Here is an 18,463-nt window from a genome sequence, read left to right on the forward strand (position 1 = left end):
CATGCTTACATAGGTTTAAGATGGCGAGGGCATGAAGAAAGCTGATGTCTCTCGGAGAGCATGCTTACATAGGTTTAAGATGGCGAGGGCATGAAGAAAGCTGATGTCTCTCGAGGAGCATGCTTACATAGGTTTAAGATGGCGAGGGCATGAAGAAAGCTGATGTCTCTCGGAGAGCATGCTTACATAGGTTTAAGATGGCGAGGGCATGAAGAAAGCTGATGTCTCTCGAGGAGCATGCTTACATAGGTTTAAGATGGCGAGAGCATGAAGAAAGCTGATGTCTCTCGAGGAGCATGCTTACATAGGTTTAAGATGGCGAGGGCATGAAGAAAGCTGATGTCTCTCGGGTCCTGTCTGTGGATGATTTCCTCACCGCTCTCCTGAACTTGCAGGCTGAAGGGGGCTGGATACACGTGGCCCGGGCTGGAGGGGAAAGAAAGGCCTCTCGTCCTTCCATCACCATCCACCACCATCCAGCCCCATTCAAGGCTTTCATTCTACACTGCCAGTTTCTATTTTCTGGTTTTCCAGGAAAAGGAATTTTTTTAAATATAATTTTTATTTTGATCATAGTGGCTTACATATTGTTGACAATAATATTTTAGGTACATATTAGAATTTTGTTTTTGTTTTATTTTTGGGGCCACAGCTGGCTGTGGTCAGGAGTCATTCCTGGCTCTGCACTCAGAGGTCACCCTGGCAGTCCGGGGGACCACCTGGTGCAGGGAGTCGAACCTGGGCCCCTCTGGGTCGGCTGCTGCAGGGCAAACGCCCTACCGCTGTGCTATGGCACTGGCCCCAAAAGGAATTTTCTTCTTTAAGAAAAGACGCAAAGTGCCTTCCTTCTGGCTTTGTGCTCAGGGGTGACTCCTCGAAGCTTGGGGACCAGAATCTAGTCTGAAGGGCCTCATCAGAAGCAGCACTTTTCCCCATGTGGCAGCTCACCAGCATCTTCTATTTCCCGCTCATGCAACTTTCCCCGAGAAGCTGAACAAATTCCTACCTGTCGTATTTCAACATGAAATAAAACAGTTCTAGTTACAAAACAGAATGCCAACTCCCAAAGGCTGCCAGGGACGCTGGCTGGAAGCACAGAGGCTGCGGATGCCTAGGCCAGTGCGGACGAACTGCGAGGGCGCATGCGCGGGGTGCGCCCGGGAAGCCGCGCCGCACGCCGCCACCGCGCAGGGGCGGGGCCGGGTAATGGAGGGCGTGGTCTCTGAAGGGAAAGGGCGTGGCCCGCGACAGGACCGGCCTATGGCAGGGCCGGCACCTAGCTCGGGGCGTGGCCTGGTCGCGGAGGCGCGGGCCGGGAGGGGCGTGGCCTCGGCTGCGCACGCGCGTGGCGCTCTTTTTCCTCGGCTCTCCCGCGTCTTCGCCCCATGCCTCGGTTTCCCCGGCGGGATGGAGGAGGCGGACGAGCTGGCGCGGCTGGCCGAGAGCGGCTTCGCGGAGGACGACGCGCCGCCCGGGGAGCCGTGAGCGCGCGCGGCGGGCGGGCGGGCGGGGCGAGCCGGATGGCGGGAGATTCGGAAGGAGATTCGGAGGAGCCCAAGGGAGCGGGAAGCCTGAGTCGCCCTGTGCGGAGCCAGCTGCTCCCTGGGGCCTCGCTGGTCCCGGAGCCCGCCCGGCCGCGGCCCCAGCTGGGAGAGCAGCTGGACGGATTAAGACCAACGGGGACCAAAGCTTGAGGGATCAGTCATGGTTCCTAGCGGCCGTCACCAGGCTCAACAAATCAATAATCGATAGCGGCAATAAAGCTTCATAGGTCAATAAGAGTTCATAACAGCGGTCATCAAGCTCAACAGATAATGACAATGAAGCTTGATAAATCAATACTTAAGAACGACGATCATCAAGCTCAATAAATCAATAATAATGACAATAAAGCTTGATAAATCAATAATAATAACAGTGATCATCAAGCTTAATAATGACAAAGCTTAATAAATCAATAATTAATAACGACGATCATCAAGCTCAATAGCTCAATAGTAAATAATGACAATAAAGCTTGATTAAATCAATAATAATAACAGCGATCATCAAGCTCAATAAATCAATAATAAAGGCAATAAAGCTTCATAAATCAATAATAGTTAATAACAGCGATCATCAAGATCAATAAGTAATGACAATAAAGCTTGATAAATTAATAACGATCATCAAGCTCAATAAATTAATAACTAATGATGATAACAAAGCCCGATACATTAATAACAATTATCAATGACATAACGAGGCTGAATAAATGAACAATAACAACAACAAAGCCCAGTTGGCTTGCTCTGGTGTGTGGCTCCAGCAGGGGACTCCCAGGGATAGCTCCCTGCTTAGTGCTCCAGGACGATGACTCCTGGCTCAGTGCTCTGGGATGGCTCCTGGCGCTTCTGGACAGACTGTGCAGAACTAGGGTTCTCACGGGGTTCCCTGTGCGAGGCATCAGCTAGGACCCCTGTCACTCTCCGGCCTCATCGTTGGAGGATTTTATCGTAGGGAGAACTAAAACTAAGCGGTTGCAAAGGCTTGATCATGGTGTGCGAATCTTTTTTAATCATTAAGTTAAAAAGTCCTCTTTTTGAGGGCAAGCTAACATCTTCCCATTGAAATTTGGGGCACTCTTTTCCCCCTGCCCTCAGTGCTGGACTCAGGCCAGTACCTTACTGCTGAGTCAGATCCCCAGCTCTGGGCATCTTTATTTTATTTTACTTATTAAATATTTTGTTTGTTTTGTTTTAGGGCCATTTCCAGCAACAATCAGGGCTTACTCCTGACTCTTGCTTGGGGCCTATTTGAGATGCCAGGAATCGAACCTGGGTCAGCTAGGTGCAAAGCAAACACCCTATCCGCTATACTATCACTTTGACCCCCGTAACTGAATTTTTTGGGGGGCCACACAGCGATGCTCAGGGGTTACTCCTGGCTCTGTACTCAGAAATCACTGCTGGCACACTTGAGTGACCATAATATAGTTGTTCAAGGCACTAAGTGTTCCACCACCAGTGTGACCTTCCCTTCCCCCTGTCCCCAATCCTCCACCCACCAGCCGGCCTCCCTGCAGGCACAAACAAATTTACTTCATTGCTTATTACAACACAAACGCAAGTGGAATCATCAAAACTTAGATCCACAAAGGTCTATTTGAAATAATAGTTGTCTCCTTGGCGTTACAAATGTCAGTGTCTGGGGCTGGAGCTATAGCATAGCAGTAGGGCGTTTGCCTTGTATGCAGCTGACCCAGGACGGACCCAGGTTCGATCCCCAGTGTCCCATATGGTCCCTGAGCTCTGCCGGGTGTGACCCAAAAAAACCAGAAAGAGACAAAATTTCAGTTTTGTTCATCTCCTTCAACCAGGGTAAAGGAGGAGGGTGGTTTCTTTCTTTGAGCTTTATTAAGTAGTTTTGTTGCTGTTTGCTTTAGATTTCAGAAGACACTTGTGGACTCGTCCCCTTCTAAAATTGTTCTGAGCCGAGGCAAGGACAATCGCTTTCTGGTTCTAGCCGTCGATGCTTTGCAGCGCGAAGGAGACCTCGAGAAGCACTTGACCATCACAGCTTCCCAATCGCTGCAGAACCGAGAATTGTGCATCCTGAGGAACAGCTGGTAATGGTGGCCTGTCTGGCTGAGGGTCTTTTTTTTTTCCTTTGGGTCGTAACTGGCTGTTCTCGGGCTTATTCCTCCTGACTCTGTTCAAGGGTCACTGCTGATGGAGGCTAGGGGAATCATATGCTCTGTGGTATGGAGCTGAGGTCACAGATAAGGCCTTCTTAACTCCTGTACTATGTCTCTGGCCCCTCTACTGAGCCTGAATCATGTCACATGGGCTAGTTATCACATGGGCTAGTATTAGTATGACTGTTACTGTAAGTTAATTGTTGTGTTTTTTGGGTTTTGGTTTTGGGTTTTGGGGCCACACCTGGTGATGTTCAGGGGTTACTCCTGGCTCTGTGCTCAGAAATCGCTCCTTGCTTGGGGGACCATATGGGACACGTGGGGATCGAACCACGGTCTGTCCTAGGCTAGTGTGGGCAAGGCAGACATCTTATCCCTTGTGCCACCGCACCAGCCCCTAATTGTATTTTTGTTTTGTTTTTGGGCTACACCCAATAAACAAAATCTATGGGAAAATCTATGGATGTTGTGGGGTATTGTTCATAGGGATTGGCTAGAAATTAATTCAAAAGACTTTAGTTCGATGTTCAGTTGTTTAAAGAATCCAATATTTTTTTTTTTTTGGTTTTTGGGCCACACCCGGCGGTGCTCAGGGGTTACTCCTGGCTGTGTGCTCAGAAATAGCTCCTGGCAGGCACGGGGGACCTATGGGACACCGGGATTCGAACCAACCACCTTTGGTCCTGGATCGGCTACTTGCAAGGCAAATGCCGCTGTGCTATCTCTCCGGCCCAAGAATCCAAAATTTTAAAATAGTTTTATTTTTTTTTTTTTTTTTTTTTTTTGTTTGTTTTTGTTTTTTTGGGCCACACCCGGCGGTGCTCAGGGGTTCCTCCTGGCTGTCTGCTCAGAAATAGCTCCTGGCAGGCACGGGGGACCATATGGGACACCGGGATTCGAACCAACCACCTTTGGTCCTGGATCGGCTGCTTGCAAGGCAAACGCCGCTGTGCTATCTCTCCGGGCCCAATAGTTTTATTTTTAAACATTGACTTAGAGAAATAAATACAAAGGGAAAGAGAGACGTGTTCAGGGAGGATCCTGCTTCTCCAGAGTGAAAGGAAAGGCTGGAAATACTTCGGATGATGATCACTTTTTGGAAGCCTCCTTATCTGCAGGCACCAAGCTGCACACTCGTGCTTGAAATCTGCTTCATTTTCAGGTGCTCTATGCCAGTGGCGCCAGGGGACGTCATCCACTTGGAGGGAGGCTGCACCTCGAACACCTGGATAATCGACGACGATGCGGGATATCTCATTCTCTACCCGGACACGTTCATCTCTGGTACAAGCATAGCCAGTAGTATCCGATGTTTGCGACGGGCTGTCTTGAGTGAGATCTTCAGGGTGAATAACATTAATGGATTCTGCTGGGCTGGGGGAGCACCTGACCTTCCCTCTCTCTCTCTCTCCGCCAGTAGGGGGCCAGCAGGGCATTTTCTTGGCACTTGGGAAGCTGCTGTTCCAGAACAGTCGCTGTCTCCCCCGGCCCCTTGCACACTCTGGTTTCCTTCCAGCCTCCCGGAATCCTGTGATACTATTCATCAACTGCCTTTGCCTACGAGGCTAGTCGGGCTCAGAGAATGAGACACAGAAAATCACAGTATGGGGGCCAGAGAGATAGCAGCACAGTGGTAGGGCGTTTGCCTTGTATGCAATCAACTCAGGAAGGACTGTGGTTCACTCTCTGGCATCCCATGTGGTCCCTTGAGCCTACCAGGAGCGATTTCTGAGCACAGAGCCAGGAGTAACCCCTGAGCGCCACCTGGCGTGACCCAAAAACAGAAACAAAAAAAGAAAATCATGCTTGCTTCGGCAGCACAAAAACTAAAATTGGAACGATACAGAGAAGATTAGCATGGTCCCTGCGCAAGGATGACACGCAAATTCGTGACGTGTTCCATATTTAAAAAAGAAAAAGAGGGGCCGGTGAGGTGGCGCTAGAGGTAAGGTGTCTGCCTTGCAAGCGCTAGCCAACGAAGGACCGCGGTTCGATCCCTGGCGTCCCATATGGTCTGCCCAAGCTAGGGGCAATTTCTGAGCGCTTAGCCAGGAGTAACCCCTGAGCATCAAACGGGTGGGGGCCCAAAAACAAAAAGAAAAAAAAAAAAAAGAGGGCCCGGAGAGATAGCACAGCGGCATTTGCCTTGCAAGCAGCTGATCCAGACCAAAGGTGGTTGGTTCAAATCTCGGTGTCCCATATGGTTCCCCGTGCCTGCCAGGAGCTATTTCTGAGCAGACAGCCAGAAGTGACCCCTGAGCACTGCCGGGTGTGGCCCAAAAACCCCCCCCAAAAAAAAAGAAAAAGAAAAGAAAAAGAGGGGCCGGGCGGTGGCGCTAAAGGTAAGGTGCCTGCCTTGCCTGCGCTAACCTTGGACGGACCGCGGTTCGATCCCCCGGTGTCCCATATGGTCCCCCAAGCCAGGAGCAACTTCTGAGCACATAGCCAGGAGTAACCCCTGAGCGTTACTGGGTGTGGCCCAAAAACCAAAAAAAAAAAAAAAAAAAAGAAAAAATCACAGTGATGGAGGAAGTGGGAGGGCTGGGGTCTGGGCAAAGGGCCTGGCTGAGACCAGGCGCCTGAGCTCTTTGCTTTATGTTCAGAGAGTCGATGTCAGTGGACTGAGCACTTGCTTTGCACATAGAAGCCTGGATTTAATATCCGTGAGCCCCTAAACTCAGGGTTGGGGTTAGTCTCAGAGCACTATAGGGTGTGGTCCGAAACAGTCTCTACCCTCTCCTTCCCAAAAGATAATTACATTAACCTTTTTCTTCTTTTGCTTTTTGGGCCACACCAGGTTAATACGTTGTGGAATGAAATGTTTGATTTTTCTTTTTTTGAGCTAGAGCTCCGATCTGGTCACACGCCAAATGCTGATTGGTACGGTTCTCCACGAAGTTTTTCAGAAAGCCATATGTGATACCTTTGCACCGGAAAAGCTCCAAGAACTGGCTTTTCAAACTGTACAAGAAATTAGACACCTGAAGGAAATGTAGGTACAGCCCTTGTGAGAAGAACTCTTGCTGTAATGTTGCTCTGTGAGCTTTTGGTCTTATTCCTTTTCCTGCCACTGAACCTTCTCCCTACCCTTGGTGTCTTTGGGCGATAATGTCAGGGTATTTGGGCAGATGTTAAGTGATCTTCAGATGGCTCAAGGAGAGTAGAAAGGTGAAAGCGAACAGATTGCTCTCTGCCTCCCCACTCCTGTTTTGGTGCCTCTTGCTACATACTGTATTTGTTCCCATTTTGTTCTTCTCTTCAAAATAAGGTCTATGCAGTGCGCATAGGAATTTGTTCATAGTTTTTTGGTTTCTTTTGTTTTGTTTTGTTTTGTTTTGTTTTTGTTTTTTGTTTTTGGGTCACACCCGGCAGTGCTCAAGGATTACTCCACACTCAGAAATCGCTCCTGGCAGGCTCGGGGACCATATGGGATGCCAAGACTTGAATCATCGTCCTTCTGCATGCAAGGCAAACACCCTACCTCCATGCTATCTGTCCACGCCCCATAGTTTTTGTTTTTACTATAGCATGGCCCCCCCAGCTATCTGAGGGACAGTGAACTGGCCCCCTGTTTAAAAAGTTTGAGGGGGCCGAAGCGGTGGCACAAGCAGTAGGGCATCTGCTTTGCATGCGCTGACCTAGGACAGAGTGTGGTTTGATCCCCCGGCATCCCATATGGCCCCCCAAGCTGGGGTGATTTCTGAGAGAAGAGTGAGGAGTAACCCCTAGCATCACCGAGTGTGGCCCACAAACCAGAAAAAAAAGTTTGAGGACCACTAGCTTAGGGCTTCCACCTGGCTCAGTGCTTAGGGGATCACCCCTAGCTGTCTCAGCTGAACCGTATATGACGCCAGGGATTGAACCTTAGCTGCACACAAGGCAAGTGCTTTACTCCTGTATTCTCACTCTATCCCCAAACAGATTTCTAACAGCTTACAGCTTGCTCAGAATTGCTTTTTTTTTTTTTTTTTTTTTGGTTTTTGGGCCACACCCGGCGATGCTCAGGGGTTACTCCTGGCTGTCTGCTCAGAAATAGCTCCTGGCAGGCACGGGGGACCATATGGGACACCGGGATTCAAACCAACCACCTTTGGTCCTGGATCGGCTGCTTGCAAGGCAAACGCCGCTGTGCTATCTCTCCGGGCCCTCAGAATTGCTTTTGAAGGCAGGGTTTGGGCTATCTTCAGCCAGCTTTCTGGGATTATTCCTATTGCGTGTTTTTCCACCGTTTGCATATCATTTCCAATAATTAGTAGACAAGAACTTGATTGATCATTGCATGTTTTTTAGCTGGCTTATGTGTCATATTTATTGCTCCTACTTTGGCAGGTACCGCTTACACCTTAATGAAGATGCGGTCAAGCAGGAGGTCGAGGAATACCTTCCTTCGTTCTCCAAGTGGGCAGAGGACTTCATGCGTAAAGATTCTGCAGCTGATTTTCCGCAGATGAGGCTCTCCCTGTGAGAAACCCATTTACTTATGTCTTTATTTTTATACATTGTTTGTCTGTTTAGACTGGAATTCTGTTTCATATGTCACAGTTGTCACAGTAATAATGTTCCATTCTGTGTCACTGTTTTCTCAATTGCAGTTTAGAGATATCAGACAACAGTTTGTTTTTGGTTTTTTTTGTTTGTTTGTTTGTTTTATTTTTGGGCCACACACAGCGCCACTCAGGGGTTCCTCTTGTCTCTGCGTGCAGAAATCGCTCCTGGCAGACTCAGGGGACCATATGGGATGCTGGGAATTGAACCTGTGTCTGTCCCTGGTTGGCAACAAGCAAGGCAAATGCCCTACTGCTGCGCTGGCTTCGGCCCCCCCAGACAACAGTCTGAAAGTTTTAGCCTGAAATGGTACAGAAGGGCAGGACACTGGTCTTGCACACAGCCAGTCTGGGTTTGATCCTCAGCATCCCATATGGTCCTCAGCTTCCCCAGATGTGGCCCACAAAACCAAGGAAAGAAGTGTTGGTTAATGCTATTGAGGGAGCAGTCTGTGTAGCAACATTATTGGTGTACTCTAGGCCAAAGGAAATAAATATCTTAGAAAGGGAGTGATAGTAGGGCCGGAGAGATAGCATGGAGGAGGGACATTTGCCTTGCATGCAGAAGGATGGTGGTTTGAATCCCGGCATCCCATATGGTACCCTGTGCCTGCCAGGGGCAATTTTTGAGCCTAAAGCCAGGAGTAACCCCTGAGTACTGCTGGGTGTAACCTAAAAACCAAAAAAAAAACAAAACGGAAAAAGAAATGGAGTGATAGCACCATGGGGAGGGTGTTTGCCTTGCACGTGGCAGACCCGGGTTTGGTTCCCTCGCATTCCCTGTTCCTGCCAAGAGTGTTTCCTGGTCACAGAACCAGGAGGAATCCCTGATTGCTGCTGGTGCGGCCTAACCCTCCTCTCAGATGTGTAAGTTCTCAGGTGATGCAGGTGCTCCTATCCAGATGCATGGTTCAGGGACCATATGGGGTGTGCTGGGGATTGAACTTGAGTATTGTTCTTCAGTATTATCTCTCTGGCTCCAGGCATTTTACTTTGGTTCTTGGGCTATACCTGGCAATACTCAGAATCACTCCTAGTAGGCTTACGGAGTGAGATGCAGAGATCAAACCCAGGTTGGCCACATGCAAGGCAGGCAGGCAGGTGGCCTGCCTGCTGCACTATCTCTCTGGCCAAGAATCACTTTTATAAAAGTATGTAAACTCGGGGCCAGAGAGATAGCACAGAGGTCGGGCATTTGCCTTGCACGTGGCCAACACAGGATGAACCCCAGTTGGATTCCCTTCATCCCATATGGAACCCCAAGCCTGCCAGGAGCGATTTCTGAGTGCAGAGCCAGGAGTAACTCCTGAGCTCTGCTGGGTGTGACCCAAAAACAAACAAAAGAAAAATGTAAACTCTTCCCATTTTCCTATACTCTACATTCAAGAGCCAGCAGCAGCAGATAAAAAAAATGAACTAAATATCATTTATTCTCTTTTTCAGGCCAAGCGATGGCAATAACAATAATCCAACATGTAATATTGAAGTGATAAACTCACTGGATATCGAAGAAAGCATCTGGTCCCCTAGGTTCGGACTGAAGGGCAAAATAGATGTTACGGTTGGGGTGAAAATACACCGAGGAGGCAAAGCGAAATATAAGATAATGCCCCTGGAGCTGAAAACCGGCAAAGAGTCAAACTCTATTGAACATCGGAGTCAGGTATCGATCTTTCCTTTGCCTGTTTTTGAGCCACACCCAGCGATGCTCCTGTTACTCCTGACTCTGCACTCAGAAAATATTACAATGTCTGAATATTAAACACACACAATTTACTTATTAAGATGAATACCATGGGCTGGAGTGATAGCACAGGGTAGGACATTTGCCTTGTCTGCCCAGGATGGACCTGGGTTTGATTCCTGGCATCCATATGGTCCCCCAAGCCCGGCAGGAGCGATTTCCGAGTGCAGAGCCAGGAGGAACCCCTGAACACCACTGGATGTGGCCCAAACAGCCCAAAAATAAATCCGCTTGAATTGGGGCCAGAGTGATTACTCAGCAGGTAGGGCGCTTGCTTTGCACTCAGGATTGCCTTGTTTCCCCCGAGTTTTCCCACACTCCCACCCTGCACACAGACCTTTGCTCCTTCCCTCAGTTGCTGGGGTCTGAACTCGGGGCCTCTGGTAGGAGCATCCTTAAACCTGGGCCTTTGGCTGTCAAGGCTGAGATGTGGGGTGCCAGGCACGCAGGGAAACGTGGGGAGTTCGTGGCCTCATCACCCCGTGTCCTGTTTCCACAGCTTGTCCTGTACACGCTGCTGAGCCAGGAGAGAAGAGCTGACCCAGAGGCCGGCCTGCTCCTCTACCTCAAGACAGGCCAGATGTACCCCGTGCCCGCCAAGCACTTGGACAAGCGAGGTGGGGCCATAGCCCCCTGCTCCCGTGTCTGCGGGGTCTTGGGTGTCGGGTTCTCATTTTGGGTCTTCAGCTTCCGGCGACAATGACGAGGCTTGGCAGGCCTCACGAATCGCTTCCTGGCTCCGCAGGCTTCGTGGGGTGCAGGTTGTGGGGTGCAGGTTGTGTCGTTTTGGTTGTGCTGCTTCTCGGGAGGAGGAGGCAGGAGGCTTCTCGCTAGGCTCTGGCTGGCTCCATTGCCGCTCATGGTTTCTTTCCTGGCCTGGGAACAGCTCAGTGCTGGGGCTCAGTGGTACGCGGCTGCTCAGACCGGGTCTCTGTGGCCACTAGTGTCACATCTTGGTGGCTGGGGATGAAACTTGGGGTCTCATACTGAAGTAACTCCCTGGCCTCTAGTTAGATTTTATTTGTTTATTTATTTTGGGGTTTTGGGGCACACCTGGTGATGCTCAGGGGTCACTCCTGGCTCTGCACTCAGAAATTGCTCCTGGCTTGGGGGACCATCTGGGACACAGGGGATCAAACCCAGGTCCATCCTGGGTCAGCCGCATGCAAGGCAGATGCCCTACTGCTGCGCCACCACTCTGGCCCCAGATATTTTTTATTTATTAAACTTTTTTGGGGGTGGTTGTTTTTGGGCTATACCCTGCTATGCTCAGGCCTGACTCCTGGCTCTGCATTCAGGAATCACTCCTGGCAGTGCTCGGGGGCCATATGGGATTCTGGGTATTATTGAGCCTGGGGTGGGGAGGCACATGTAAGACAAGCACCCCCCTTCACTATTTTACGATTGCTCTAAGACCTCCAGTGGTCTCGTAAGTCTGAGAGGAAAACGTCACAACAGATCCATGCATGCCACGAGAGACTCACCAGAGGTTTGCCTTTTATTTAAAAAAATTTGTTTTTGGGGGCCGGAGAGATAGCATGGAGGTAAGGCGTTTGCCTTTCATGCAGGAGGTCATCAGTTCGAATCCCGGCGTCCCATATGGTCCCCCGTGCCTGCCAGGAGCAATTTCTGAGCCTGGAGCCAGGAATAACCCCTGAGCACTGCCGGGTGTGACCCAAAAACCACAAAAAAAAAAAAAAAAAATTTGTTTTTGGTCCACAGTGCTCTGGCTTACTCCAGGCTCTTTGCTCAGAGCATCACTCCTGCTAGTGCTGGGAGGATCATATAGGGTGCCGGGGATAGAGTTTTTCTTAAATAACAGGAAAAGACATACATTAGGCTTTATTGTTTGAAAAGAAAACCTTTTCGTTGTTGTTTGTTTCCGTAGAATTATTGAAGCTCCGAAACCAGATAGCTTTCTCTTTGTCCCACCGTGTCAGCAAATCTGCGGCTGGACCGGAGGAGACAGCGCTTGCCCCTTTGCCGGAAGTAATCGAGGAGCAGCAGACGTGCAAATACTGCTCCCAGGCGGGCAACTGTGCCCTCTACAGCAGGTGGGCGCTGTGCCCGAAGGCTCATTCGGCTGGAGTCAGTGTGTGGCTCTTGGGCCTGATGATTTTGTTGTCGTTTTCTCTTGATTTGCTTTGTGTGAACCTCAGGGGTGCTTGGGGAGTGACTGACTCCCCGGCCTGTGTTTGGGAAAGGGAACCCCTGGCTTCACCCTTGGCTTCATCGCATGTGCATTGGTCCTCTGAGGCCTCTACTCAGATCTCAGCATAGTCCTTTTTTGTTTTTTTTTTGGGGGGTGGCCACACCCAGTAGCACTCAGGAGTTACTCCTGGCTCTGCGCTCAGAAATTGCTCCTGGCAGGCTCTGGGACCATATGGATGCTGGGGATTGAACCTCGGTCCGTCCCTGGTTGGTCACGTGCAAGGCAAACACCCTACTTCTGTGCTATCATTCTGGCCCCTAATTTCTGTTTTATTTTGTCTACTGTTTTGTTTTTGTTTTGTTTTGTTTGGGACACACCTGGTGATGCTCAGGGGTTACTCCTGATCTGCGCTCAGAAATCGCTCCTGGCTGGGGGACCATGTGGGATGCCGGGGGATCCAACTGCAGTCCGTCTTAGGTTAGCATGTGTAAGGCAGATGCCCTACCACTTGTGCCACCTCTCCAGCCCCAAGTTACTGTTTTATTTTGAACCCTTCATCAGTGCTGGGGGCCACCAGCACTAGACAGGAGGCTACAGGGTACCAGAGATTGGACCCAGGGAGCAACATAAAATTATTTTTCTTTGTTTTGTTTTTGGTTTTGGACCACATTTGGCTCTCTGCTCAGGGAATCACTCTTTGCAGGGCTCGAGGGACCATGTGAAGATTGAGCCTGGGATTGAACCCAGGTCTGCCACGTGCAAAGACAAAGCACCCTACCAGCTGTATCTCGCTCTGGCCCTTATGTTGTCTTTCTTATAACAAGGAGCTAGGCGTACAGTGACTTTGATTTTGAGGCTAACTAGCATACCAAAAAGCTATGATTTGGTACGTCAGGTGCAAAGGCTGTGTCATACCAAACTTAAGTCACTTGGCTATAGTCACAAAGGCAGAGTAATTCACTTTTTTGGGAGGGTGATCGCACCTGGCAGTGTTCAGGGCTTACTTCTGGGTCTGCATTCAACAAACACTCTTGGTAATACTTAAGGGATTATTTGGGGTGCCGAGGATTGAACCCAGGTTGGCCGTATGCAAGGCTAATACCCTGCCTACTGTTCTATCACTCCAGTCCAAATGCAGTATTCTTTTTTTTTTGGTTTTTGGGTCACACCCAGCAGTGCTCAGGGGTTACTCCTGGCTCTACGCTCAGAAATCACCCCTGGCAGGCACTGGGGACGATATGGGATGCCTGGATTCGATTCGAACCACTGCCTTTCCACATGCAAGGCAAAGGCCTTACCGCTGTGCTCCTATCTCTCCAGCCCCCAGTTTTAAGTTCTTAATACTTTTTTGTTATTGTTGTTGTCTTGGGCCACACCCGACTGCTCAGGATTAACTCCTGGTTCTGTACTCAGGAGTCACTCCTGGTGAGCCTTGGGGGAGCAAAAGGGATGCTGGGAATCGAATCACCCGATTGGCTGTGTGCAAGGCAAACACCCTACCCACTGTACCTCCAGCCTCCCAATATTGAAATAAGGGCCCAGAGTAAGTAGCACAGCGGTATGACATTTGCATTGCACGCAGCCAACCCAGAAAGGATCCCGATTCGATTCCCAACATCCCGTATGGTCCCCTGAGCCTGCCAGAAGCAATTCTGAGTGCAGAGCCAGGAGTAACTCCTGAGTGCCACCTGGTGTTTCCCCAAAACAAAAACAAAAACAGAAAAACCACCAATAATGAAATAATTTTGAACACTCACTTTATGGATGTTTCCAATGAATGAATGCTTTAGGTATAATTCATTTCCTAGCCACCCAGTGAAATGTTTCCTATGCACCCCTAACATGGATTTTTTTTTTCACATTATTATCTTTATTTAAGCAGACTAACAGGGAACTTTATTCTTAGAGCTATTGAGCGATCCATAGAGACTATGCCAATGCCTGCTAACGTGCTGTCCAGAGTGGAGGAAGAAACTCGGCATCTGAAGCTCTCCCACCTGGAGTATTTCCGCCGCTGGTGTCTCATGTTAACCCTGGAGTCACAGTCGAAGGACAGTAACAAGAATCACCAGAATATTTGGCTGACGCCTGCCTCGGTATCGTAAGTGGCTCGTTTTGCATAACGATGAATAGTCAATAATTTGGGTTAGCTAGTGGCATGTGATTAGGGAAATCTTGTAAGGACAGGTCATAGAGTTTGTGAAAACCTGCAAAAAAACCAAACGGGGGGCCAGAGAGATAGCATAGCAGATAGGTTGTCTGCCTTGCATACAGCCGAACCAGGACCAATCTCTGTTTCATCTCCAGCATCCCATCTGGTTCTCGAGCCTGCTAGGATCATTTGGGGGTGCTTGGGTTGTTACTCCTTGCTCTGTGCTCAGAAATTGCCCCTGGCTGGCTCAGCGGACCATATGGAAATTTGGGAATTGAACCACCGTCCATCCTTGGTTGGCTGTGCAAGGCAAATTTGTCCTCCCACTGTGTTATCTTTCTGGTCCTTGCCAGGAGCAATTTCTTTTTTTTTTTTTTGGGGGGGGGGGCACACCTGGCAGTGCTCAGGGGTTACTCCTGGCTGTCTGCTCAGAAATAGCTCCTTGCAGGCACGGGGGACCATGTGGGACACTGGGATTCAAACCAACCACCTTTGGTCCTGGATCGGCTGCTTGCAAGGCAAACGCCGCTGTGCTATCTCTCCAGGCCCTCAGGAGCAATTTCTTTTTTTTTTTTTTTTTTTTTTTTTTGGTTTTTGGGCCACACCCAGCGGTGCTCAGGGGTTACTCCTGGCTGTCTGCTCAGAAATAGCTCCTGGCAGGCACGGGGGACCATATGGGACACCGGGATTCGAACCAACCACCTTTGGTCCTGGATCGGCTCCTTGCAAGGCAAAGGCCGCTGTGCTATCTCTCCGAGGCCCTCAGGAGCAATTTCTAAGTGCAGACAACCATGTAGTTTTTGAGGCCGGAGCAATAGCACAGTGGGTAGGGCATTTGCCTTGCACACAGCTGACCCGGATTCGATCGTCGACATACCCTATGGTCCCCTGGCCCTCCAGGAGTGATTCCTGGGTACAAAGCCAAGAGTAGCTCCTGAGCACTACTGGGTTTGACCCATTAAAATTATTTTTTGCAGGGGCCGTAGAGATAGCATGGAGGTAAGGCAGTTTGCCTTGCATGCAGAAGGTCAGTGTTTCAAATCCCGGCATCCCATATGGTCCCCTGAGCCTGCCAGGAGCGATTTCTGAGTGCAAAGCCAGGAGGAACTCCTGAGCATCGCTGGGTGTGACCCAGAAACAGACAAACAAACAACAAAAAAGTAAACTTGAGTGCATGTTTTTTGGGGCCATACCCAGCAGTGCTCATGGGATACTCCTGGCTTTGTGCTCAGAAATCACTCCTGGCTCAAAAACCAAAAAAAATTTGCAATTTTACAGATCCATGCTCATTCAGACTGTATCTAATCACCATTATTTTCAGTGAGTTGAATAAGCATTAAGAAATATTCTTAAAATAATTAGTAGTAACTTTTTTTTGTTTGTTTGTTTGTTTTGGTTTTGGGGCCACACCCGTTTGATGCTCAGGGGTTACTCCTGGCTAAGCACTCAGAAATTGCCCCTGGCTTGGGGGACCATATGGTACACCAAGGGATCGAACCTCAGTCCTTCCTTGGCTAGCGCTTGCAAGACAGATACCTTACCTCTAGCGCCACCTCGCTGGCCCCTCTTTTTTATTTTGTTCTTTGTTTTGGGACCACACCTGGTGATGCTCAGGGGTTACTACTGGCTCTGCGCTCAGAAATCGCCTCTGGCTTGGGGGACCATATGGGACACCAGGGGATTGAACCGGGGTCCATCCTAGGCTAGTGCATGCAAGGCAGATACCTTATGGCTTGTGCCACCGCTCCGGCCCCAGGTAACTCCTTTTCTATCAATGGTTAAAATATAAACTTAAAAAAAAATGTAGGTGCCGGGCGGTGGCGCTGGAGGTAAGGTGCCTGCCTTGCCTGCGCTAGCCTAGGACGGACCGCGGTTTGATCCCCCGGCGTCCCATATGGTCCCCCAAGAAGCCAGGAGCAACTTCTGAGCGCATAGCCAGGAGTAACCCCTGAGCGTTACAGGGTGTGGCCCAAAAACCAAAAAAAAAAAATGTAAACTTGAGGGGCTGGAGAGATAGCACAGTGGTAGGGCATTTGCCTTGCACGCAGCCAACCCAGGACTGACAGTGGTTCGAATCCCGACACCCCATATGGTCCCCTGAGCCAGCCAAGAGCGATTTCTGAGAGCAAAGCCAGGAGGAACCCCTGAGCATCGATGGGGGTGACCCAAAAACAAACAAACAAACAAAAAAGTAAACTTAGAGTATCTTTTTGGAGGCCATACCCAGCAGTGCTCTTGGGAGACTCCTGGACTTTGTGCTCAGAAATTACTCCTGGCAGATCAGAGAACCATATGGGATGCTGGGGATTGAGCCTGGGTTGGCCACATGCAATCATACGCTTTATCTGCTGTGCTATTGCTCTGGTCCCCTGTGTCTCCTTTTGTTTGGGGACCACATTCTAGTAATACTTGGAGGGTCGTTGCTAGCTCCATGCCTAGAGAACCACGTGGTGCCAGTGCAGGCAGTGAACCTCGGCCTGCTGGCAAAGCTTGTGCTCTGACCTGACCCCTGACTCTGCAGCCCCACAGGTCCCTCAAATCTTTTTTTTTTAGGCCCCTCAAATCTTTTTTTTTTTTTTTTTTTTTTTGGTTTTTGGGCCACACCCGGTAATGCTCAGGGGTTACTCCTGGCTATGCGCTCAGAAGTTGCTCCTGGCTTGGGGGACCATATGGGACACCGGGGGATCGAACCGCGGTCCGTCCAAGGATAGCGCAGGCAAGGCAGGCACCTTACCTTTAGCGCCACCGCCCGGGCCCGGCCCCTCAAATCTTAAGCATTTCGTCATGCCTGAGAGATTGCAGCTGCTTAATAGGCAATAATCAGCAGCAGTGGAATTATCCATTTGCTGGGCATTATTTTAATAACAATAATTAAAACCCTCCTGTCAACACTAAATCAGCAGCTTGCTGTTTTCTGCACCCCAGGTTCCAGACACTGGTTATTAGTTTGTCTTCTGAGCGTCTCGTGGGTTCGCCCTGGACCTGGGGCTCCTCTGGGGCTGGAGATCAGGGGCCTTGTCTGTCGGTCCCACAAGGACGAGGCTCCTTTGCGCTTCCTTTTGGGGAGGACTTGTTGGAAAAATAATCTACGTGGTGTCCATTTGTAAGTTGTGGAAAATGTCAAAGCAGAGGCCTGAGGGACAGCACAGCGGTAGGGCGTTTGCCTTGTATGTGGCCAACTCAGGATGGACCTGGTTCAATTCCTGGCAACCTATATCGTCCCCCGAGCCTGCCAGGAGCGATTTCTGAGTGCAGAGCCAGGAGTAACCCCTGAGTGCCACCGTGTGTGACCCAAAAGCAAAAAACAAAACAAGTCAAAGCAGCAGAGTCGTTCCCTGCTTTCATGTATGGATGTACTTTACTTTAGTTTACTAAGTCTGTGCTGTCCGGGCCATCGTCTCTTCCAGGGAGAAGAGTGGCAGCTGCATAGGGAACCTGCAGAGGAGGGACCGGGCTAAGGCCGTCGGGGCCGGACAGTATTTGCATCAGTTTCGCCGTCGAGACGGCGCAATGCCCGCCACAAACCTCATGGCTGGGGACAGAGTCCTCTTAAGCGGCGAAGACAGAACTCTGTTTGCCTTGTCCAAGGGCTATGTTAAGGAGATCAGCACCACCTCAGTAACCTGCGTGCTGGACAGGTAATGGAGTGGTGCCCTGCGGGTCGGTTATCCCCGGCTTTATCGGTCATAATTCCACAGGCCGTTACTCAGCTCTTTAAAAGGGATCAGCCAATGTTTTTTCCAGTGGTTTGGTGGATTCTAGTATGTTCCGGTTCTAATCTCTAGCATCAAGTGTATTGAATATATTTATTATTCTAGACTTTTTCTGTATGTTGCCACACCCAGCGGTACTCGGGTTACTCCTGGCTCTGCACTCACTCCTCACAGGTTCAGGGTGGACCATAAGAAACGCTGGGGATGGAACCTGAGGCCGCATGCAAGGCAAATGCCCTACCTGTTGTGCTGTTGCTCTGGCCCGAGATCCCCGACGCTTAACTGACAAAACAACTGACAAGAAACGTTTTTTTTTTGTTTTAGAAACTTGTCAGCACTTCCCGAATCCACTTGGTTCAGAATGGACCAAGAGGAGAAGAATTGTGATATATACACACCGTTGGGGAATCTTTCTAAATTGATGGAAAATACTTCTGTGAGGTTTGTCGCAGTGAACATTGGGCTGAAATGGACCCCTCCTC

At 49.7% G+C, this 18,463-nt stretch overlaps 1 protein-coding gene and 1 non-coding gene across 2 annotated transcripts in view; both read left to right on the top strand.

The window, feature by feature from the left end:
• Nucleotides 1-1,520: 1,520 nt before the first annotated feature.
• The window catches only part of DNA2 (DNA replication helicase/nuclease 2), a 30,551-nt gene continuing 13,608 nt past the window's right edge, over nt 1,521-18,463 (top strand). The window contains exons 1-12 of the mRNA XM_049764554.1: nt 1,521-1,616; nt 2,643-2,658; nt 3,391-3,607; nt 4,839-5,022; nt 6,523-6,668; nt 8,006-8,137; nt 9,664-9,883; nt 10,464-10,581; nt 11,853-12,018; nt 14,023-14,217; nt 17,676-17,906; nt 18,306-18,422. Of these exons, the coding sequence (XP_049620511.1) occupies nt 1,521-1,616; nt 2,643-2,658; nt 3,391-3,607; nt 4,839-5,022; nt 6,523-6,668; nt 8,006-8,137; nt 9,664-9,883; nt 10,464-10,581; nt 11,853-12,018; nt 14,023-14,217; nt 17,676-17,906; nt 18,306-18,422 (1,838 nt within the window). The remainder of the gene's footprint in view (nt 1,617-2,642; nt 2,659-3,390; nt 3,608-4,838; nt 5,023-6,522; nt 6,669-8,005; nt 8,138-9,663; nt 9,884-10,463; nt 10,582-11,852; nt 12,019-14,022; nt 14,218-17,675; nt 17,907-18,305; nt 18,423-18,463) is intronic.
• On the top strand, nt 5,479-5,585 carry LOC125995344 (U6 spliceosomal RNA). The gene has a single exon (XR_007490885.1). It is a non-coding gene; the product is annotated as a U6 spliceosomal RNA (small nuclear RNA).

The sequence above is a fragment of the Suncus etruscus genome, chromosome 17 (assembly GCF_024139225.1).
Source record: "Suncus etruscus isolate mSunEtr1 chromosome 17, mSunEtr1.pri.cur, whole genome shotgun sequence".
Classification (NCBI taxonomy): Eukaryota; Metazoa; Chordata; class Mammalia; order Eulipotyphla; family Soricidae; genus Suncus; species Suncus etruscus.